The 12579-nt window shown below is 42.2% G+C and overlaps 1 protein-coding gene across 3 annotated transcripts in view; it reads right to left on the bottom strand.

The window, feature by feature from the left end:
* C4H15orf39 (chromosome 4 C15orf39 homolog) overlaps window positions 1-12579 on the bottom strand; it is a 105204-nt gene that overhangs the window by 28675 nt on the left and 63950 nt on the right. Inside the window, exon 3 of one of the 3 annotated variants that reach the window (XM_069765758.1) lies at window positions 5284-6252. The exons of the other annotated variants lie outside the window; for them this stretch is intronic. Coding sequence (XP_069621859.1) covers window positions 6191-6252 — 62 coding nt within the window. The 3' untranslated portion in view covers window positions 5284-6190. Of the gene's footprint in view, window positions 1-5283; window positions 6253-12579 lie in introns of those variants that run through there. 3 annotated transcript variants of the gene reach the window in all.

Here is a 12579-nt window from a genome sequence, read left to right as displayed (position 1 = left end):
AAGCAAACTTTCAAGACTACTTAGGTGTCTACATCAGACATGGCAATAAAACCTGGTTATTCAGACACTTTGTTATACCATTCCTGATGAAGGGACCCAAGTAGTCTCGAAAGCTTACTTTGTAACATCACTTTTTTTTTTGTTAGCCATAACTACAAGATTATTATTTTGTTTCTCCCTCTGAGAACAATTAATCTTTTGTCAACTGGATAAGACAGTATAAAAACTTTTTTTTTAAACTTTTAAATACATAAAACTCATACATCAAATTCACACAAGAGCTGACAAGTGGATAAATGCCAGCTTTGAAAGGCTACAGTTTTCAATAAACAGATATAGAAGTTAAGTATTGTACTTTGTACTTGGACGAAAACTTGCAAAGCAAATAAAATTCATCTTTATGAAAAGCTTTGTGGATCCAAACATTAAAATAGCACAACATACAAACATATATACTCACAGTGGGAATAAATAGTCTATACATCCCTGTAAAAATGTTAGGATAGTTGCATTTTACAGCAAAAGTCATGGAACATAGTTTACAACACAGCAAAGGATCGCATTGTTGAAAGTTATCAGTCAGAATGGTACAGAACCATTTCCAAGGCATTAGATACACAGAACACTGTGAAGACGATCATCAAGAAGTGGCTAAAATTTGACACTACAGTAACATTATCTAGAACCAGACGTATTTGAAAAATTTATGAAAATACCAAAAGAAAATTGGTCCCTGAAGCTGCCAAGAGGCCTTCAGCAACATTAAAGGAGCTGTATAAATATCTGGCAAGTACTGGTTGTATACTGCATTGAACAACAATCTCCGATATTCTTCATATGCCTTTTATTAGAAAGAAAAACATCCAAGACAGGCTACGTATTGCCAAACTCTACATGCAGTCTGCCAAAGGCATGTTGGAAAACGTTTTATGGTTTGATGAGACTACGGTTGAAGCTTTTGGCCATAAATCTAAAAGAGTATGATCGGCACAAAGTCAACACTGCGTATCACTAAAACAACATCATACCCACAGTGAAGCATGGTGGATGCAAAATTATGCTATGGGGATATTTTTTGGCAGCTGGAACTAGTGTTTTAGTCAAGGTAGAGTGAATAATAAACAGTTCTAAATATCAGTACATTTTTCATCAAAACCTCCAAGCTTCCGTTTAAATGCAAATATGAATTTCACCTTTCAACATCACAACTCTAAGATTGTCATTTGTAAATGTGCCATGCTGATAATCTCCTACCCCAAAAGACTGAATTCTGTGATAAATTCAAAGGGTAAATCAATAAGGTACTAGTTTAATGAACAGTTTGCTTATTCATCCACATTATTTTAGTTCTTTTAAATTATTTGGGGCAGAAAAAAAAAGTTTGCTTCTCAATTGAATCGATTACAGATGACATTAAAAGGTTCTGCATCTGCTTGGTATCATTTTTCTAGATGACAAAAAGCTAGTATTTTAACCCCGTGACACAATGTCATGTATGTGTACATGATTGTAAAGGTGGTCACGAGTGGAGGGGGCTCAGGAGCTGAACTCTATCCACACATGGCAGATGCTAGCTATATTAAATCGCCAGCATGTGTCTCTTAGGGTATGTGCAAACAATCAGGAAAGGCTCAGTATTTCCTCAGGATTTGACGCAGATTAAATCTGCGCCAAGTCAGCATCTGAGGTCACTGCGGCATACGTCGTTGGTTAGAATGGAAGCCTATGGACGCAGGATCCGTCGTGGTACGTCACATGACAGAATCCAGCTCTGGAATCCGTTTTTTTGCACTGAGCATGCTCAAAATCAGTATTTAGTTGCTAATTGGCCAGAAAGCCCCAAATCTATATAAACCTGCCATGTGGCTTCATTCCTCAATGTGCCAGCAAGAAGCCTACATGCCAGCAAGACTCCTGCCAGCCATCAAGACTCCTGCCAGCCAGCCAGAGAACTATCACCCAGAGGACTACCAGCCAGCCAGAGTCCAGCCAGCCAGCAAGAGGCCTGCCAGCCAGCACGAGTCCTGCCAGTGTTTTGTGTGTGTGTGTGTTCACGTGTCCAGCCATGTTTTTTTTTTTTTTTTACTGTCATGTATTTCCAAATTAGTGTGGTGTGTGTGCAGCATGTGTGCGGCATGTGTGTGTAAAATGTGGTGTCTGTATGTGCGGTGTGTGCGTGCTGCGTATCTGTCCATTTTTTTTTTTTATTTAAGTTCTGCGGTGTGTGTGTGTGTGTGTCCAGCCGTGGTTGTTTATTTTATTACTGTTATGTATTTCCAAAGTAGTGTGGCGTGTGTGAGAGCGCAGCGTGTGGCATGTGTGTGTAATGGCGGTGTGTTTGTGTGCTGCGTGTGTCCATGCGTTTTTGTTTTTTTTTTAATTTACATGTATTGGTTACAAAATTTGCATTTAATGTACTTGTATTTAAAATAAAGAGCATTGTAGCTCCTACTTTAAAAAAAAAAAAAAGAAAAGAAAAATTTATCTTCAAACTACGTAGTATCATTTCACAAAGGTAAAATTTAATGTGGTGCATGTAAAACTGGAACACACAACATGCAATACAGAGTTGGTTGAGGGTATTTTTTTTTTAAATAAAAGGTGTATGAAAAATTGGATAGCAGAATTTGATTTTTTAAATGGATGTTTAAAAATAGCATATGTGGTCAATAGTTTTTCAACTGGGGTTTATTCATTTAGGTTTTTTTTTTCAAGGTTTATTTATTTATTTTATTTTTTTTTTGGGGGGGGGGACATCAGTAGGTTAACTGTTTTTGAATATCCATATTGAATCAGGAGCCCCATATAATGCTCCATAAAGTATATGATGGCCCCATAAGCTGCTCCATATTAAAATATTCCCCATATAATCCTGCATAGAGATTAATAAGGGCCCCATAAGATGCTCCATAGACACATTTGCCCCATATAATGCTCCACAAAAGTTGATTATGGCCCCATAAGATGCTCCATATAGACATTTGCCCCATACAGTGCTGCAGAAACGTTGATTATGGCCCCATAAGATGCTCCATACAGAAACTTGCCCCATTTGTTGTTGCTGCGATTAAAAAAAAAAAATCACATGCTCACCTCTCTGTCGCTCAGGCCCCCGGCACTTTCAATATTCACCTGACTTCGTTCCGGCGCCGCTCAATCTTCAGCGTCTTCTGTATGGGAGGTGGAGCCGCATATTCATTACTGTAATGAGCGGTACCATGTGACCGCTCAGTACAGGAAGAAGCTGGGCGCCAGGGAACCAGGGACCTGCAGGGACCGCGCCAGGAGTAGGTGAGTATAGTTAGACAGCCCCCGCTCCCCCTCCCCTGCCGACCCCTGGGTATGACTCGAGCATAAGCCGAGAGGGGGATTTTCACCCCCCAAAAATGGGCTGAAAATCTCGACTTCTACTCGAGTATATACGGTAATTTATTTATTTTTTTCTAGTCTGCTGCACATTCTAGCCAATGCTGTCAAGGTCCTCCCAGCAGCTCCCAGGGTCGGTGTCGTGATCGCCGCAGCGGTCAGCCTCCAGTAAGTACAATTTTTTAAAATTTTATATATTAGATGTGGATTTCATTTTGATAATTTTATTTTATTTTATTTTTTTTTAACAGTCTTCACAGCGTGCTCCCGACTCGGATAGTGAGGAGGGTGGCATCGATGTGGACCGCCTAATTGAAGAGGTACACGAGTGGGAGCCGCTGTACAACATGGCTGACCGCAGCCATGCTGATCAGTTCATCACCCGTCGGCTCTGGGAGCAAGTATGCTTCATCGCTGTGGACAACTGGGAGTACCTCGAACCTCGGCAGCAGACTCAAGCGCGTAAGTATTTATATTTCAGTAATTTTGGTTGCAGGACGGAATGTGTTGTAATCAATTTTTCTTTTTCAATTTACAGGTGAAAGGGTAATGAAGCGGTGGCGGTCACTCAGAGATTGCTTCAAGAGGGAGTTCAACAAGGAGATGCAGGCCCCGAGTGGATCGGGAGGATGCAGGAGCTAATACAAGTACGGCAGGGCCCTGTTGTTCCTCCGGTCGACGATGGTTAGCAGAAGGTAAATATTCCACAGCCTATTTATGAAGTCACAATGCTTACCTGTCTTAGCTTATTTTTTAGTTTCAGCCAGGGCTATGTAATGTCAATATATTAATTTTTTTTTTCTTTTCTTTCACAGCACCATCTGCAGTACTTGGGAGCCTGCTGCTGCCATGGACCCCTCTGGAGCGATTCCATGGGAGTCCGCCACCAGGGGCCACGTCGATAGACCCCACCCCCTCTGACCCTTCGTCTGACCCTTCCCTCACTTCTGGTCCCTCAGCCCCATCCACCAGCGCTGGAGCATCATCACAGACTTCATCACTTGAAGCTGCTGGTGACGAGTTAGCATTCCCTTTACCACACCCCTCTGATGCTGCCACCTCTAGAACACCTTTAGGTTCTGGGCAGCAGCGCCAGAGGGGTCAGGAAAGGAACTATGTGCCCAAGTTCTTGCATCTGAATGCAGCCTTCCAAAACTCGATCAAACTTTTAGCCGAGCAAATGACTGCTGGGTTCAACATGTTAAACAAAAGCATCCTTGAACTCAGCAGTCGTCTGTATAGGCTGCATTCAGATGCAAGTAGCTCGCCTAATGTTTTTCTTCAATCAGTATGGAAAATCTAACTCCTGACCAGCAGATGCATGTAATGCAAGACTGCCATGCTGCTCTAGCGCAGGCCACCTCCCAAGCCCCTCCACCTACCCTGTTAGCTGCTACCACACCTCTCCCCATCCACTGTCTTTCCTAACAATCCTGTTTAGTACCAAAATCCTTGCTGTTTCCAAAATCCGTCCCTATCCCAAATGCCTTCCCCCCCAGTTTCCTTCCCGGTTACGTATTCCTTTCCCGGCCCAGCTTCCTGCACCTTGTAATTTCCCACCTACAACACCCCAATCCCCCACCCAACCTGTCCTCCCTGCTCAACCTCATGTTTCCCCCCCCCTTCCACTTCTGATCAACCCTAACCCGATCGCCTTTCACCCACTATCGACGTGGTCCACCATGCCAGCCTCTCCGATAATATCTCCACCCAACAGTTCACAAATTTGTAAATATTTATTTTAATCTTTGTTAATAAAAATTATTTTTGGTTTAAAAAAGCATTTATTTTCAATTGTATTTATATAAGGTATAAAAGGTACAAAACATAAAACACTTGTTGTAAAGGTAAAAAAGGTTGATATACAAAAAAAAACAACTTTACTGAAAGGTATAAAAATTGGTGCAAAACAAAAAACATGGTCTAATCACAAGTGTGACTTCAACAGGTATAAAATCAGAAGTGTGACTTCAGCAACATACATTATATAAAAACACAAAACATATCAAACCATGTCATCCTGCCATTCAACTCTACCTTGAGGTGACAAAGTAATCGGCAAATTGGTCCCTCATTCTGGAAACAGCAACAGCGCTACGAAAAGTAATATTTTGATAGTCACGCAAGGTGGTTTCAGACTCATTTTCCTCCATGGCAACCAGTTCCTTGGATAGGACAAAAATCTGCAGCACCACACAAGCCTTCACCACCTCATCCACAGTCTCAGTTTTCAATTTGATAGCGGTCAATAGAACTCGCCATTTTGCAGTTAAAATCCCGAAGGCACACTCCACCACTCGTCTTGCTCGTGTTAACCGATAATTAAATACCATTTTCCTTCGTGTTAATCCACTACTTGCATATGGTTTGAGCAGGTGTGGTGAAAGTTGGGAGGCTTCATCACCAACACACACAAATGGCATTGGTGGGCCAGAGGTTCCAGGGAGTGGTCTTGGAGGTGGAAAATGATATGTGTCTCCATATAAACAACGGCCCATAGGAGACATTTTAAAAATCTGCGAATCATTGGAGCGGCCATAGGCACCAATATCCACCGCTATGAATTTGCATTCGGCATCAGCTATGGCCATCAGCACAATAGAAAAATATTTTTTATAATTCGAATATTCTGAGCCCGATCCTGCAGGTTTAACAATCCTTATGTGCTTGCCATCCACAGCACCCAAGCAATTTGGAAAATGGCAAATCTGTTCAAAATTTGCGGCAATCTCCAGCCACCTCTCCGTGGTTGGATTTGGGATGTACTCCTCCTGTAAACAATCCCACAATGCCCGGCAGGTCTGTTTTACTATTCCTGATATTGTCAAAATCCCACACTGAAATTGATAATGGAGGGAGGAAAGAGATTCGCCAGTTGCAAGGAATCTGTCAAAAAAAAAAAAACACAGAAAATTATTATTACAAAACTACCAGCAACATTACAGTTTAGTCTGATGAATGAGAAACCATAAAAAAAAAATAATAATAAAGGCTTACTGAAGTGTCACCATCAGACGTTCCGCCGGTGATATTGAAATGGGCAAATAGGTGTCCTTTCTCCAGATTAGTACTCCAACCCGTTCCACCAAAACGTCAAAGTTTTCAGGTCTCATGCGTACATAATTGAAGAACTTCTCTGGCTTTTGCCCCAATTCCATGTACAGAGTTGAATAGACACCATGGGTCAATTGCTGTGCAGTGATTGGATGGATCCAAAAGCGTTGGCGACGCCGCAGACGAAGGATGCGATGTCTTGCTTCCTCCTTTTCCCGAACAATCACTGCCAACCTATTGGCCTCAAAAGCAAAATCCGCATAGATGGTCACAATTTGCTATAACTACTTCCATTTCTGCCACTTGCTCTAAAACCTCTCAAAGACGGGGTGTTAAAACACTCAATATATAGGTTTCCATTATTTTCCAGTAGCCAATCACATTTGGGAGCCTCCCATTTGGAGGTATGAAAAACGGATCAGTCAAAAAAAACGGATGAAACGGATGGAAAAAAACGTATAAGATGGATGCAAAGGATTCAGTTTTTTGACGGAACCGTCTAGCGGATCCGTAAAAAAACTGGATCCGTTGCATACGTTCTACACTATTTTTGACGTATCTGTCGCTAGGTCGCGACGCCGGATTGTGACAGCAGCCAGACGACGGAAGTGTGAAAGAGGCCTAAGAGGTCTCATTTTATTGCATTATCAGTTTTTCCGAACACCAAGCCCTTGGCACAATTTTTCATCAGGGAAATTGTTAAACAGAACATCATATTGGGAGCAGGGAAGGGGATTAGTGGTGCCTCACCGGAATCCAGATGAACACAGGTGCCAGGAACAAGTGGCTGGATATCATTCATTAGCAATAGCAAATGAAGGAAAAAAAAGTTCCACCACCAGACGTCTGTTCATTAAAATCTTCAATATTTTATTTTCATGTCAAGAATTAAACATCCCCGAATGATGCTTTATTCTTGACATGAAAATAAAATATTGAAGATTTTAATAAAGAGACGCCTGGTGCTGGAACTTTTTTCCTTTGCAAATTGTTAAATTACATGGGATCCCGATCAATATTGCTTCTGACTGGGGGTGGGGGCTGGGGGGGGCACAGTTTGTTTCCAAGTTTTGGAGGCCATTTTGCAGACATCACAGCCACTGCCAGAAGACGAGAGCAATGGGAAGTTTTCAAACCAAATATCTGACCTTACAACTAATATTGCGACGATTCAAGACTCTAGTATTCATTTGCCACATCCTGAATCAATTGCATCAGATTCACCATTTGGTCACAGAGCATGTGAACAGGATTTCTGCTGCCGAAATAGAGAAATGTATAGACCAGTTGTAATGTGACGCTGAGTCACTTCTCATGGACAAGGCATGAATCGAAAAAGTCAAGGAGTCAGAAGTCAAAAGCCAGGAGAATACATCATAAACAGGCGTGATACAAATGCGTAGTAGTTAGGTCAGTCTGGGGTCAGACTTCCAGGAAGGAAGCGCATCAAGACAAAAGGGCTAGGCAAACGGATGATCAAAGACAAATCCAAGGTCAGGCAACAAAGATCAGAATATAAGAACAGAGCAAAACACACGCCACTTGAGTTAAGCTACAACTGGCAATATTCTAATCTTTACCTGCTATTTAGCTGGCTTGCAATCAATCAAAACAGGAGACACCTGGAAGAAACCCCACAGGCCAGGCCAAATGGACAGCTGAACTGGCATTTACAATACTGACAGCTTCAGCAAGCCCCTGTACCAGATTGACAGCTCAGTCGTTCAATCAAAATACTAACAGCTTCAGCATGCACCAGAGTGTACGGCTGAGCTGTCAGTAACTGCATCCTAGTCACATTGAGGGGTGGAATCGTGACAGTACCCCTTCTACGGGGGGCCACCGGACCCCAGGTTTCCCAGGAAATCTCAGCTGGAAGGCCTTGACTAATCACTCGCCCTTCACATCTCTAGCTGAGACCCAGGATCTCTCCTCAGATCTGTATCCCCTTCGGTCGAGGAGGTATTGGGGGCAATTTTTGACCCTATGAGAATCCACAATTCTCCAAACCTCATACTCCAAGCCTCCATAGATTGAAATTAGCAGATGCAAGGATACTGACAGCTCCGCATGCCTCTGATCCTATAAGGCGGCTGATCTGTCACTCATAGGATCCTAAGGACACTGTGCTAGGTATGAACAGTCATTCTGTCATATACAGTGCCTTGCGAAAGTATTCGGCCCCCTGCAACTTTTCAACCTTTTCCCACATATCATGCTTCAAACATAAAGATACCAAATGTAAATTTTTGGTGAAGAATCAACAAGTGGAACAAAATTGTGAAGTTGAATGAAATTTATTGGTTATTTTACATTTTTTGTGGAAATTCAAAAACTGAAAAGTGGGGCGTGCAATATTATTCGGCCCCTTTAACTTAATACTTTGCTGCACCATCTTTCGCTGCGATTACAGCTGCAAGTCACTTGGGGTATGTCTATCAGTTTAGTACATCGAGAGACTGAAATTCTTGCCCATTCTTCCTTGGCAAACAGCTCCAGCTCAGTGAGGTTTAATGGGACATCGTGTGTGAACAGCAGTTTTCAGCTCTTTCCACAGATTCTCGATTGGATTGAGGTCTGGACTTTCTCTTGGCCATTCTAACACCTGGATACGTTTATTTGTGAACCATTCCACTGTAAATGTTGCTTTATGTTTGGGATCATTGTCTTGTTGGAAGACAAATCTCCGTCCCAGTCCCAGGTCTTTTGCAGACTCCATCAGGTTTTTTTCAAGAATGGTCCTGTATTTGGCTCATCCATCTTCCCATCAATTTTAACCATCTTCCCTGTCCCTGCTGAAGAAAAGCAGGCCCAAACCATGATGCTACCACTACCATGTTTGAGAGTGGGGATGGTGTGTTCAGGGTGATGAGCTGTGTTGCCTTTACGCCAAACTTATCGTTTGGCATTGTTGCCAAAAAGTTCGATTTTGGTTTCATCTGACCAGAGGACCTTCTTCCACATGTTTGGTGTGTCTCGCAGGTGGCTTGTTGCAAACATTAAACAACACTTTTTATGGATTCCTTTTGAGAAATGGCTTTCTTCTTGCCACTCTCCCATAAAGGCGAGATTTGTGCAGTGTACGACTGATTGTTTTCTTATGGACAGACTGTCCCACCTCAGCTGTAGATCTCTGCAGTTCATCCAGAGTGTAAAGAGCAGAACAAAAATGATTACCTCAATGAACAAAAATTAAAAAAAAAAGAATTTGTGATAAACATTGACCTGTCCATTCAAGGACATTTTAGCTATAGTATGAAATCCTGTTTTTCTTGTCTGTGGAATTGCCTTTGTACTGTTTGTTGTGAAACTGCCGCCCACGAAACGGTTTTCTTTTCTTTGTTTCCTGTTTTGTCTCTTTGTTTAAACATGCAAAACTTGTATAACCACTAAACCTACTGAAACAACTATATAAAGAAGGGATAGCACCTTGAAGGCAGGCGTGCTTCAGAGACTTCCCAGTGATACACTATACAAGACGTGTCTTGTGTATTATTTCTGGTGATTCCCCACTTCCAAAGGCTGCTCCGACTGAGTGTGATCCCGACATTTCCTGGCGCCTGAACAGGGACCCGAGGTCTGTGTATTCCTTCAAGAACACCGGCAGAATACGAACGAAAAGAGAATCTGGGATAATGGACGGCAGATGAACAAAAACCTGGCCAGGTAAGAGACACTGTTAGATCTCTTATATCTGCCCTGCACTGTCCGTAAGATTTTCTGTGTCGTGTTCTTTAGCGGGTAGTTCTAGTAGAGGAGGATACCTATAGCTCGGGTTCTTGAACTATTTAGGAATTGATCACCTCACGGAGTACGGCATTGAATGAGAGTGAATGTGAATAGAAGGTGTGTGGAAGTTGGGAATAGCCCTATAAGCCGCCCAGGGGGTTGAAACAGAAGAAGTGACTGTCCCACTGGGCAACGTGGTTGCGTCCTTTCGGGAAGACCTCCGCGCCTATGTTCAATCTCTGATCCTGTCTTTGACAAAAACCTGGTGACGGATAAGTGTATGATAGTATGAGCCCAGGACAGATAAATTAGCCTGGGACAAGAATACGTTGTATGTGATAGTATAAGCCCAGGACAGATAAATTAGCCTGGGACAAGATACGTTGTATGTTCTTTTTCTTTTTCTGCCTGGTTGCATTTGTGTTGTTTGCTATAGGTGTAGGAATCAGGATTTTCTTACATCAACACAGTTTAAACATCCTAGCTCCTTAGGAAGAAGGTAACGAGGTATTCTCATACCCAAACGCCACCTAGGGCAAGAAAAAGACATCCTAGCTCCTTAGGAAGAAGGTAACGAGGTATTCTCATACCCAAACGCCACCTAGGGCAAGAAAGCTCAGGATAAGAAAATGGGGAATAAGCAAACAAAGTCGGAACCAGAAGAATTAGATATCTATACTATCATAAAGGAGAGAAGTGGTGAAGATGCCACTAAGGGGCTGAAAAAGATTTTTAGTAAGTTTGGAGTTACTAGGGCCGAAGCTTTTAGTAGAAAACTATGGGAAGGAATTCAGGAAAGGAAAAAAGGCATAATCAGAGACAAGAAATGGATAGATCAGATCCAAGCATTGATTGATGTCTCTAGGGTAGCAGAAAATGAGGGATGGACATATAATCAACAGAGTAAAAAGTGGTGTATTAGACCCACAGGCTGTGGAGAAAAACAAAATGTGGAATCTAAAAATACCCCACCCCCATACCTTAACCCACATGCCCCATCTTTTCTCCAAACACCACCTCAAAGTTTAGCCGGACCAGGAGGATGGGTATGTCCGCACTGTGGACAACAAAATCCAGACTGGAGAAATGATTGCCTAGCCTGTGGTACACCTAGACATGGCGCTGTACTTGCCCCTGTTAGGGTAGTACCAAGACCCTTTAGGGAACCTGGTGCTGACGGAGTAATGGGAACTAGATATCACCAAACTCGACAATATTTCCCTTGGTCCCCCGCTGAAGGCATGTCTCTCTTGCATAACGCACCAGATCCCACCCAGTGTCCAGTTAGATTTGCACAATATATACAGCAAATTATGCAGACTCACGCTGGAGTTTGGGCAGATGGAGAAGAATTATGTAGAATGAAAATGACTCCTGGACTCTTCCAGGAGCTATTAGCAAATCTACAGGTACATAGGCCCCAAGCAGGAGATGGTGCCTTACAAACGATAGAATCGGGTACACAATTTGTAGATCACTTAATGGTTTTCATGAGGGAGAGACAGAGGCAGAGAGGAACAACGGGAGTGGTGGCTCAGAAATCTGGACAATCAGTAGACGAATATTATCTAAGTGTAGAAAATAATTTCAGAGATGAAGGCATGGATCTAACCGCTCCAGGAATGATGAGGTTAGTTACAAAAACCTTTATAGATGGATTGTCTCCAAAAGTGAAGGAAAAGCTTAAGGCCGCAACCCCTGATTGGAGAACCTTGGAAGACCCACACCTGGCTAGACAGAAAGCTGTAGGGATAGAAATGGACTTAAGAGAAAATTCTAAGCCAGTAAGAATTGCACAGGCTAATACTGGCTCTGCTAATCAAAAGTTTACTTGTCATTACTGTAAGAAGCCAGGACATTTCCAAAGGGAATGTAGGAAGAGAAAAGCAGATATATATATAGATTCAGGAACCTTTGTACCCAAAAATAGGATAAATAACCCAGTGCCTGATCAAACAGACAGCTCAGAATGACTGAAAGTTATGCAGGTCTCTCTTCCTTCTAGAAGACCAATAATACAAGTTGAAGTTGAGGGTAAAAATGTACCTTTTCTGATAGATACGGGAGCAACATCCTCCATTTTAAATCAGGACTTTTTACCATATCCTGACAATATATCCTCAAAGGTTACATATGCAGAAGGGTATGATGGTAAAATTCAGGCGTTGCCCTTTACAAAACCTTTAAATGTGAGCTTTGGCCCTAAAACTTTTGTATCCAAATTTTTATTTGCTAAAGGTGCACCTACCTGCTTGTTGGGTACTGATGTCTTAAGTAAAATGCATGCAAACATCCATTTTAGAGAAGATGGCACAGTTATGCTGACCATCCCTGAAGATGCAGAAACTCTGGAACCATATGTTAGAATACAGGCAATGGAGGATTTTCCCGAAATTTACACTCAACAAGCAAAAATTGACTTGTCTCGGG

The sequence above is a fragment of the Ranitomeya imitator genome, chromosome 4, assembly GCF_032444005.1.
Source record: "Ranitomeya imitator isolate aRanImi1 chromosome 4, aRanImi1.pri, whole genome shotgun sequence".
NCBI classification, from domain to species: Eukaryota; Metazoa; Chordata; class Amphibia; order Anura; family Dendrobatidae; genus Ranitomeya; species Ranitomeya imitator.
This window is presented reverse-complemented; position numbering and strand designations above follow the sequence as displayed.